The sequence below is a fragment of the Caenorhabditis remanei genome, chromosome II (genome assembly GCF_010183535.1).
Source record: "Caenorhabditis remanei strain PX506 chromosome II, whole genome shotgun sequence".
Taxonomy (NCBI): domain Eukaryota; kingdom Metazoa; phylum Nematoda; class Chromadorea; order Rhabditida; family Rhabditidae; genus Caenorhabditis; species Caenorhabditis remanei.
The window spans coordinates 2,038,701-2,050,735 of record NC_071329.1 but is presented as its reverse complement, the minus strand read 5'-3'; the positions used below and the strand labels follow the sequence as shown (position 1 = coordinate 2,050,735).

The 12,035-nt window shown below is 37.6% G+C and overlaps 1 protein-coding gene across 1 annotated transcript; it reads right to left on the bottom strand.

Annotated features, from left to right (window-relative positions):
- Positions 1-633: 633 nt before the first annotated feature.
- GCK72_004007 (uncharacterized protein) lies at positions 634-2,137 on the bottom strand (the record flags this gene model as incomplete). The annotated part of the gene is made up of 2 exons (XM_053724402.1): positions 634-856; positions 1,974-2,137. 2 exons carry the CDS (start codon positions 2,135-2,137, stop codon positions 634-636), a joined length of 387 nt encoding a protein of 128 aa, XP_053588596.1.
- Positions 2,138-12,035: the final 9,898 nt, after the last annotated feature.

The window sequence follows — 12,035 nt, the reverse complement described above, 5'->3', positions numbered from 1 at the left end:
GAGCCCGGCTTGCGGTACATTAACAATTGGCCATCAGGCTCCTAGAAGGTAAGTGACATAGACATCCACCACGGGCCGGATGGCTATTCGTTAATGTGCAGCGGGACGGGAAAAAGTGCCAAAAAACGCGAAAAAAGGCGAAAAAAGCCATTCTAGCCCGGCCCGCGGCACATTAACGAATAGCCATCTGGCCCGTATTATATCAGTGACATAGAACTCGTCGAGATCTACAATTTGGTATATTTTTCAGCTCATAAAACTCAGTTTCACGTGAGATACGCCGCTAAGCAGATGGCAACAACTATCAAAAAATGATTATGTTCTTCTAATGTTTTACTGATCAAATTCCATCTATTTTAAATTGAACTAATTTCAATTCAAGCAAAAAAAGAAAAAAAAACTAGTTGAACTAACTAAAAAGTCCTTGAAAACTCTGCAAGAAAAAATAACGAGGAACAAGCTAATCTCGGTGGGAAAACATCAAAAGAGAAGAGAAAAAAATAGAAATGTGACAAGTTTGATGTTTCTTTTTAAAGGGGGAAGATGAGAGAAGTTAGATTATGAATGTTAGAGGCAAGAGGAGTTCAGGGATCAAAAAAAATTGCTGAAAAGTTCGAAAAATCCTCCAAAAACTCACTTTTCAGGTGGTTCTGAGGCGTTTTCCTTCTCCTTGTCCTCCTTTGGTTCTTCCTTTTCCTCTTCTTTAACCTTTTTCTCTGGAACATCTTCTTCTTTCTTTGATTTCTTGTGTAGCTCATCTTCTTCTTCTTCCTTTTTCGCATCGTCCTCCTCTTCCTCATCTGAACTCGATGGAATCGGACAGTTGAGTGGTGCCAACATTGCGGCGATACCGGTGCTGAAATGAGTTGATAGTACATTTGTCAACCTGTCCGAAAGGGGCCGGCGCGTAACTTTTTTGAAACTCAGTATAGTGAGCTGAAGAATATACCAAAATGTAGATCTTGTCGAGTTCTATCCCTCTAATATAATTCCATGTCTGTGATATACCACGGGCCGGATAGCTAGTCGTTAATGGCCGAGCTAGAATGATTTTTTTGAGCATTTTTGCGTTTTTCGGCACTTGGTCCCTGCCCGCGGTACATTAACGACTAGCCATCCTGTGACTAAATGATGGTTAGACGTTATAAAGCCGTCGCTCTAATACAGTTTTTACGGTACCCCTGTTTTGAAAAACGTTCAAAATCTGACTGATAGGAGCATCATGAATAATACCTTTGAAAATTCAACAAAATGTTTCTGTACACTGTACATATGCAGTAGCACTCAAAAGTATATTAAGTTTTGGCTTTTTTCCGTTGAAAAGGTCCGACTTTGAGATTGTGTCAGGGTTATACTTATTGTCCCATCAAGTAGATTTTAATGGATTGTACAGATCAAAAGTAGAGCTTTATTTTTGTAGTTGACCATTTTTTTGTACGGACACTCCCTAGAGAGTTATGGTCATTTTAAGACGACAGCTCAAAAATCGCACAGTTTTGCACTGAAAAGAGTCGATTTGAGGGAGAAATTACTTCGTTGTCAACTACAAAAATTTAGTTTTATTGTTGATCTGTTTGATCCCAAAATAAGTTATTTTGTGGGACAGTTAGTTTCACTATGGCACACTCTTAAAGTTGGGCATTTTCAACTAAAAAAGGCAAAACTTAATATACTTTTGAGCGGTACTGTATGTATCTGAGACATTTTGAAGCTGAGATCTTCAAAATCATCAAAATTCCGAAACGTCGGTTTCGAACCGTCCCGGAGTAGCTTGTAACGTCGTTGTTGACTGGGTATGCCGTTTTAGAACTGTTTCGTGCAAACCAAACATCTAGAAACCTGGAAATTTCGAAGCCACTAGAAACTGTTTTTGAGGCAACTATGTATTCCCATCAATCTCAACATACATCATGTAAATATGCTTCTATGTATGTGTCCGGATGTCCAGGAATTTTAAAATTTAAAAAACTTACTACTTGGTTTCCCTTCCCATCTTCCTCGTCTTCTTCAGCATCTCCTGATTCCAAATACTGCAATGCAAGAATCTTCTGAATCCTCCAGAATCTCTCCAGAATCCTAGTAACCCACCTCGTCCTCCTTTCTTTCTTCCCCTTTTTTTCGCATTCCATCGTGCCATTTTTCGCTGATGTCGACGGTGAAGAATCCAGTTTGGGCTCCTCTTTTTTAGCGCCTATTTCTATAAATCATTGGAATTATTTTCAAAAAAAAAGGAAAGAAATGAAAGAGAAATCCAATTTCATTTTTTCGATTATAAATAAAATAAGAAAGAACATGTTGTGAGAAAAAAATAGGGGAGACAGGTGCAATTTTTGATAAATAATTTATTTTCATAATGAAAAGCGGAAAGATTCGAAAAATCCGGACAAACAGAGTCAAAATCAAGACGGTTTTGAAACTGAGACAGTTTAAAACCGAGACATTTTAAAACATGACAAATAATTGACGAGTTTTGACCGGTTTCAAACGTGCCTGGTTGGAAAATGTCCTGGTTTCTAAGTGTCTTAGTTTCAAAACGTCCCAATATCAAAACACGCGAACATTGAGACGCTCAGAAACTCAGAAAAAGCTTACTTGCAAATTTACGGCCCGGCCCGGCAAGGCCCGAAGACCCGGCCCGGCCCGAAGGCCCGGCTTCAAAAAAAGGTACCTATTTTTTACCAAATTTTTTGAAATTTTTTGAAATTTTACATTAAAAATTTCAATTTTTTGACGCATAACTATCTTTTGATTGAATTCTGAAGTATAGTCAGAAACTCGACATTTTTGGGAAAAAATTCAAAAAATTCAAATTTTCGTTCAAAATTTCAGTTCAAATTCTTCAGCCGGGCCTTCGGGCCAGGCCGGGCCTCGGGCCGGGCCGGGCCTTGGAAATTCTCGTCACGGCCCGGCCCGGCCCGGCCCGTTGCAAGTATGAGAAAAAGAATTTCAAAATGAGGTCAATGACACGCCAGATACTTTGGGTTTAATACGAAAAGCAAATGCCGAACGTTTCAAACTGAAAACGCGTCTAAGGTGCCCCAGACTAGTTTCATAAAATGAGGCACAACGCTTTCAAAATCGAAAAAAAGAGACTACTTTCCAGGTAATCTGAATCTGATGAATCCAAACTAAGCTCTGATTTAAGATTATCTCCGAATTCATTTTATATATCAAAGATATAAAATTTCGAAATAATTTTCCCAAAGTTCATGTCCAAACTAGACAGTGATGTATGTGTATGCTCAATTCTAGAAAAATAGAAAACTTATTCAAAAATAAATAAAAGAAAACTTAGTTTTCCTTTCTAAGTCTCTTCTGTCTCGAATGGGGAGAAAAACGAAAAAAAAAAAGAGAAAGAAGAAAAAAAGACGAGAGTATTCAGAAGACGTGAGAGGGGGAAACTAGAAGAGAGAGATATCCGCGAAGAGAGAGCCACGAGATGAAACGAGAATGAAAATCGAAACGACCGCCCGTTTTTCGAGGAGAGCACTTTTTTGAATGACAGATGCTCCTTTTTTTGTTTCTTTTCATCTGAAGACCTCAACGTCTTCTGAAAAGAAATGTTCTCGTTATCGGAGAACGGCTCGGTTGCGAAATGTCTTGGTTTCAAAACGTCCGGAACTTTTTTGGGGTTTTTTAGCCAAAAACAGTACAATTTTGAGTCAAAGTTGTTGGTTTCTTGGCTGAAAATCTTCCAAAAATGATAATTTTTACCTAAAAATCACGTAGCTATATGAGAATGGCAGGGTTATGTTCTAACCTCCAGGACGTTCTAAAACCGGACATTTTCACACAAAATAGTTGTAAAACGGCATTCCCAGCACCGATGTCAAAAAAAAATGACATGAAAAACTACTCCGGGACGTACTGAAACCGGACATTTCGAAATTTTTGATCTTGAGACGTTTTGAAACTAGAACTAAGACACTTCAAAACCGGGACACATTGAAACGGGGACAATTTGTAACCAGACACACTGGAATCCGGCCAAAACTCGGCATTTTTTGACAATTAATTTAAATTTTATTGTTTGGTCAGGTTTTGAAATGTCCCAGTTCTTAACAGTCTAGTTTTAAAGTGCCCCTGAGCCTAAATTACAGGTCAATTTTACTGAATTGGCAGTATTTGCCTCTCAAATCAAGCGATTTCAGTTAAAGTGGTGTCACTGGAAAGCTGAAGACGCGAGAATTCTGAATCCGGTTTCAAATCTTGGTTAGAATCAAAATTGACTGAGATACACAGGAAAATCTCAACACTTTTAGACTATGTATCTCGCGCCTTTGGAATCCAAAGCAAAATTTGAAAGCGGATCCAGAATCCTCACGTCTTCAGCGTTCTAGTCATATATATCCGGCCAACGTCGAATTTCTAGACCACATCCGCCAAGTATTTCCTATCTCTCAACCTGTGGCCCAATCTGTGCCCAACTAGTGCCCACTGGGCCATGTGGACCTTTTTGCGGGCACTGTGCCCTATTCACGGGCCATATGGCCCAATCGAAAGTCTCGTTGCCCAACCCATGTCCAAAAATACCTGAGTAAAAGTCATGTAACTCAGTTCTAATGATCCTAATTAAAATTTTGAAAGCAGCGGATTCAGAATTCTCACGTCTTCAGCTTCAGGCAAATTCAGATCGCCGACATTTTCTCAAGACGGAAAAAAGAAAAAGTAGAAAACGGAGAAGGGGGGATATTCTCTCGATTCGAATCGAATGGCTCATTAGTTTGAGTCGTTTCTCCTCACTCTCTCTTCTCCTTTTTCTCGATTTTCTACACGGGTAAGACGGGGAAGGAAGATGTGAAAAGGATGGTGGGCTCTTATTCAGATGACCTCATTTCAAAGGAGCTTATTTTGTGTTGAAATACGGTTTTAAAGCGATTAAGTGCGCTCTGTTGACAATTGGAAAAGGCCTATTGAGCGTGGTTGCTTTAGAACCTTACTTTGTTAAAACATGGCCTCCAGACGGTTAAGTGCACTCTATTGACAATCTAGTTGTTTCAGTAGAGCACGGTTGAATAACATAAAGTGAAGGTGACTAAATGCGCTCTGTTGACAATTGGAAAATGCCTATGGAGCGCGGTTGCTTCAGAAAATGACATTGCTAGAACGTGGTCGCTCTATTGACAATTTACCTTAAAACCAAATTTCCAGAAATTCAGACGAACAAATTGTGGCGTCATGTCTACACATACATACATGTTTACATATAATGATGCAATTCTGACCGGGAGGAAAAGAAAATTCACTAAAAAAGGGGGAATCCTTATCTGAGAACTCTTTAGCTACAACATTTCAGAGGAAGCCGTACATTGGATTTGCTGAATGTTCTGTCTGTCTGTGTGTCGGTGTGTCCGGATGTCCAGACTTAGAATCAGGGACTGGAATATACAAGGACTCAAAACTTTTGGCAACCGGGACACTTCGAAACCGAGGCATTTTGGAGCAGCACTAAGAATGAAAAATGTTTTTTGGAAAAGTTGTTTTAGCGGGATTTCAAAATTTAATAGGGCATAGAATGTCCAGTAGATTCCCAATTTCCCCAAAAAACTCGGCCACCACAATTCAATTCTGGAAAAAAATATTCGAGAAAAAATGTTTTAAAGAAACCGACGATTTCAAAGTTCTTAAGGAATCCCTTGGCTTAGAAACACTATTTTTTGCAAAATGCAATGTTGCAGACATCCGGACATTCGGACAGACAGACAGACAGACAAGCTAACTGACTTGAGTAAGGCCTATGTGTCTGTGTATCCAGATGTCTTCCAAATAGAAAATTTTCAAAAAACCAAAAATTTCTTGATTTCCAACAAAAATTCCGCAGAAAATGATAAACATTTTTTGGAAATTACTGGTTTCAGAGTGGCTATACATACTAATTATAGGTTTCATGAAAAAATTTCAGATTTTTCGTTTCTTTTCCAAACTACGAAAGAATGATGTCTGGAAGTCACCAAAAAAAGTGAGGAGAGATTATTGAGAAGAATGGAGTGGTGGTGATCCCTTTATCAATTTGTTTACATATATCAATCGGATATAGGAGGGGGATTAGTTCACTTTTTTATGATATGAAAATGTGAATGGCTCTTTTTATATGATAGACTTATTAGTAGAAATTGAAAGGATTTCGAAAAAATGTCTGGGAGGATTAGAGAATGTTGGAGTTCAGAAATTCTATCAAAATGCCCATATTTTTAAAAGGGTACTCACCAGAGTTGTGCGGAAGTAAACTCGGAAGTTAGACGGAAGTGAGTTTTATTTCGACAATATGAAACGAACTTCAAAAATATGAAGTTATTATGTTGTATTGACGGTATTACTACCCTTCGAGCATTAAAAAATCCGAAATTTTTCTTATCCTCTACCAGTAGACCCGAAAAAGCAGCCGAATTTGAAACCCGGAAGTCGGAAGTCGGAAATGAAGACTTTTTCAGGTCCACTGGTAAGGGATAAGAAAACTTTTGGAATTTTTAATGCTCGAAGGGTAGTAATACCATCAATACTACATATTAACTTCATATTTTTGAAGATCGTTCCATATTGTCGAAATAAAACTCACTTCCGTCTAACTTCCGAGTTTACTTCCGTACAACTCTAATACTCACTAAAGCATCACTTTTGTAGAAGAATCATTAAACTCCAAAAATCTACATTTAATGCATCAGCTCGACGGAAAAAGCGTCAGAAGTCAACTGTGCGCAAAACGCGATGAAAATGATCGAACCACACAAATGAATCGGGGAAGGGAAACCGAGAAAAACGCGCGCGCGTACCTGTAGGTCAACGCGGCAACACAGTGGTGACACATAGTGTATGCGTTTCGGCGAGTTTATTTTAATACTTCAAGAATTTTTTAATTCGGTTCATAACCCGCTGAACGTGAGCGCCGGAAAGTTGGGTCAGTGAAATAACCGAAGAAAATTGGCCTAGAAATTCGACGTTGGTCGGATATATATGTCTAGAAAGCTGAAGACGTGGGGGATTCTAAATCTGTATTCAGAATTCGGCTGGGATAAAAATGGACAGAGATACACGGGTTTGGAGCCTAAACACTACAGACTTGTATATCTCGCTTCATTTTTCTCTTAGACAAAATTTGAAACCAGATTCAGAATCCTCACGTCTTCAGCTTTCTAGTCATAATAGTAACTTCCAAAATTTCCATTTCTAAAAAACCAAAAATTCAGCATCAAATAATGTTCTGATCTGCTCACTAGACCGGATCAGTAGTGTAGTAGGGGGATGGAATGTATTCTTTTTTCACCTGACTGATTGCAGATGTCTGAGATAAAAAAGATCTTAGTACCGCAAGCCACGCCCACTTTTTTGCAATTTTGCCGGTTAAAATTGCTGAAAAATGAATGAAATCAAGAACTATGTAAAAGAATCGCGAATGTTCCAAAAAAGGGGGCGTGGCATGATAAAATGCACTTTTAAATCACATTTTGGTGAAATAAATAAGAGATTAGAACTATAAAAGTTCTGATTTTTTGAATTTTCGAATTTCGATTTGGCTCCAATTTTAAGGGGAAAAAGTGCAAACACTTGTAGCCAGGAATATTTTGAATTTGGAGTTTTAGACATTAATTAGTTACCTGTATATGCAAATAGTATTTCATGATGTTTTCAGAGAAGTTAGGTATAGCTAAGCTCCGCCCACTTTTTTGCAAGTTTGCCGCATGGTTAGGTTTTAAAAAGATTTCAAATTTCGATTCAAAAGAATGCTCAAAAGTTTTATTCAACATTTTCTAGATAATCATATGCTGTGCTGAACATATAATTAGTTGGAATTTGTTCAACATAAAAATCGAAAATTTATATGTCTAGAAAGCTGGGGATTCTGAATCTGTATTCAGAATTCAATTTCAGCCGAGGAGTCCTAGAACTCGTGTATCTCGCTTTATTTTGCTCCTAGACAATATTAGAAAACAGATTCAGAATCCTCATGACGTCAGCTTTCCAAACATATAGCAATTTTGAGTCGCTACTCAGCGGAATTGGGTGAAATTGCTAGTTGACGTCATCAGGAAGATCCTGAATCCGTTTTCCTCAAATTCAGCAGAATCGGAGCCAGTGATAACTGATATGAGTGGAAATCTGACGTCATGAGGATTCTGAATTTGTTTTCAAATTCTTATAAAGATGGAAAATAGCTGTTCTCAGATCCCCGATCTGAAATTTTGCAGAATTTCGTCCAACACAAAAAGTGCCATGTGACCACAAATCAATATGATAAAAAAGTTCAAAATCATGTCAAAAAATCCCAATAAAACTCTGGAAAAAAAGAAGAAAAGAAAAGCTGGCGAGTAATTTTCCCATGGCTTATCCCTCCTTTCTCGTCTTGCTTCTCAGCATTCTCAGCCCACAATCTATTCTTTTTCTATATATATATATATATATATATTGTTTATCAGTAATCCTCCATACTCCTTTCAGAAAAAATATGAAAAGATTACATCACTTTGAACGAAAAGTGTTGGAAAATTTCAGATCGGGGGATCTAAAAGCGGCTGTATCTCAGTTGTTTTCCATCTTCATAAAAATTTGAAAACAGATTCAGAATCCTCACGACTTCAGCTTTTTATTGATATTAATTACCACTTGCTCCGATTCAGTGGAACTTGAGAAAAACGGATTCAGGATCCTAGCAATGTCACCAGATTCCGCTGAGTACCGACTCAAAAAGGTAATATGTCTGGAGAGCTGACGTCATGAGAATTCTGGATACATTTCCATATATTGTCTAGGAGTAAAATACACTTAGACTCCTTTACTGAAATCTTTGTATCTCTGTCCAACCAAATTCTGAATTCAAATTCAGAATCCTCACGTCTTCAGCATTTTAGAGATATATAGATATACAGGTTTTTGTTGTCGTTCTACTAGAGGCTGTCGTTTTATTTTTCGAATGAAGTTCTAAAAGTCAGTCAGGTTCGATTTATGCGAATAAAAGTGAAATCAGAAGAAAAAACATGAAAAATTAATGAAAAAACAACGAAAATACAGTTTTTACGGTATCTAGAAATGTGGAGTAAAACTTTTGAACATTCTTATATTCTGACTTTAAAACCTTTTTAAAACCTAACCATGCGGCAAACTTGCAAAAAAAGGGGGCGGACTGAGATCCTTTTTATCTATCACTCTTCATGATTCTAAATTTTGGATTGCCATTTGAAAACTACCCATGTTCTTGTCCGCCTGCCTCTATTTCTTGAACCAGTAGCACATTAACGAAATTCTTAATCTCATAGCCCTCCCCCCCCCCCTAATTCATATTCTAAGTAGGTGAATGGGTGCGGCGGTGTGTCTCTATTCTGAAATCCTAAATTTCGAAGAAAAGGTGACGTCTCTGTTCTTTTTGAAAAGCAGAGAAGGGGGGAAAACGAATTAAATATAGATTTGAGAGAGAAGGACAAAATGACGAGGTGCACTATAACTTGGATGATGATGATGATTGGATTCTGATTCCGGGCGGGACCACTACAAAAATCTGTTTTAGAAGGAGCAGGAGAAGCAGAAGACGTCAGTTTGTCAGAATTTGGAGTTTTGTCTACGATGTTCAGAATGATTAGAATGAGGTTTAGAATGCTCAAGGATCTCAGAAATCTGAGAATGGCCAGAAAGAGAATCAGAAGGATTTTAAAGATTCTCATTATGCGTAGGTTGCTCAAGATGTTTTGGGATACTCTGGACGCTCTAGGTTCTCAAAATGTCCGAAGGCTCCTTAAGAATGCTTAGAATACAGTAACAAACTCTAAAAGGTCAGAGGGAACTCGCAGACAGTCCTAGCTAAAAACAACGAGAAATGCACAATCACAGCAAGATCAACAATACAATTTTTAAAAAGCCACTATAAATTATGCCAAATCCTCTTTCGACACAAATTAGAACCTAAACTCAGATTGTGAGGAAAAGTCTTTTATTCGAACGCCACACGGCAGAAATGCACTACAAACCCAAGAAAAAAATAAAAATGGGTCGGAAAATCTAAGATGAGGTTAAATATAAAAAATGAAATAGATTGACAAATCAGCGGTGAGAAATGTGCGCGTACCCAGGTAGGTCAACGCAGCAACAGAGTGACACACAGAGGTGAGTCTAGAAACTCAAACAACTTTAAATACTTGTTGAGAAGAGCACACAGTGCCAACCGTAAAGATGATAACTCTAAAAGATGCTTCTAACTTGGTATTTTCAGGATGCACAAGAGTTTTAAGATCAAGACTTACAGTAGGAGTTTTAGAACACTAATTAGGGAAGGTCATGTACTCGGTCTGGAGTTATGGGTCGTGACCTATATTATTTGAAAGCTGAGAAAACGCTGATTCCAAATATATATTCAGTTTTTGCCCTCGAGGCCTGGTATTCGAGAAAAAACAAGGTCAATGTTTGGAAAAATGACAAATTATTGCCTTTTTAACGCGCAAAAATCGCAAAAAATTTAAAAACATTTTTCGCGTGTCAGAAAGGCAATAATTTGTCATTTTTCCGAACTTTGACATTGTTTTTTTTGAATACCAGGTCTCGAGGGCAAAAACTGAATATACATTTGGAATCAGCATTTTTTTCTCAGCTTTCAAATTATATAGGTCCATAACTCCAGACCGAGTCCATGACCTTCCCTAGCTAACTTAATAAGGTCTCCCATATTCTTCCCCGTGAGAAAGTGAAGACAAAGAAATATTTAGAAATCAATATACAGTACCGCTCAAAAGTATATTAAGTTTTGCCTTTTTCTGTTGAAAACGCCAAACTTTGAGAGTGTGTCATGGTAATACTGATTGTCCCATCAAGTAGATTTTTAATGGCTCATACAAATCAAAAGTAGAACTTCATTTTTGTAGTTGACAACTTTTTTGTACGGACTCTCCTTAGAAAGTTATGGTCATTTTAAGACGACAGCTCAAAATTCGCACTATTTTGCACTGAAATTGGTCGATTTAAGGTAGAAATTACTTTGTCGATATGTGACTTGCTAGGGAGTGTCCATACAAAAAAGTTGTCAACTACAAAAATGGAGCTCTACTTTTGATTTGTACGATCCATCAAAAATCTACTTGATGGGACAACAAGTATTACCCAAACTTGCAACGGGCCGGGCCAGAATGAAAATTTCTAGGGCCCGGCCCGGCCCGGCCCGGAAGTTCAGTACTGAAAAAAATTCAAATATTTTTTTCGAAAATTTCCCGATTTTTTTTGAAAAATATTTCTTAAAAACAAATTTTTGTAGGTTTCGAAGGTTTTTGAAAAGTATATTGTCGAAATAAAAAAAGTGATACCCGGTGTTTGCGGACTTAATGCTAATTTTAATAATTTTGCATTAAGTCCGCAAACACCGGGTATCACTTTTTTTATTTCGACAATACTTGAGGAAAAATATGAAAAATTTTCAGAAAATAAATGTTTGGACAAAAAATTGTAGTGAAAAAAGTTCAAAAATTCAAATCCGGGCCAACCGGGCCGGGCCGGGCCGGAGCTTTCTCGGCCCGGCCCGGAATTTTGCAAGTCTGGTTTTACCTTGACACAATCTCAAAGTTTGGCGTTTTCAACTAAAAAAGGCAAAACTTATTATACTTTTGAGCGGTACTGTATAACAAGCTTGTATAAAAATAGACATACTAATATGGCCCCGCCCATAAAACCCGGCCAATTACCTCCATAATAAAAAGCAAAACTCATAAAAACTTGGCTCCACAAAAATCTATTTTATTTCTCCGTATGATAATTGAGAAGTGAGACTACAAGTCACCCTAATAGAAAATAAAAGAAGGAAACGAGTAATAAAGAACACAACAGAACGGTACTTTTGTATTTGTTGTTCTGGGACGTTTCAAAATTGAGGCATTTAGCATTTACGGTTTCCAAATGTCTGGTTTTGAAAGGTCTCAAAGTTTTAATACAGGCGAAACAAAAAGATTGGAAAAATGTTTACCGTAAAAACTGTATTAGAGCGACACCTTTAATAGAACGACACCTCTAATAGAACGACACCCACCTAAACTCAGGATTCATGAATATGATTATCCCAGTGTATTTTC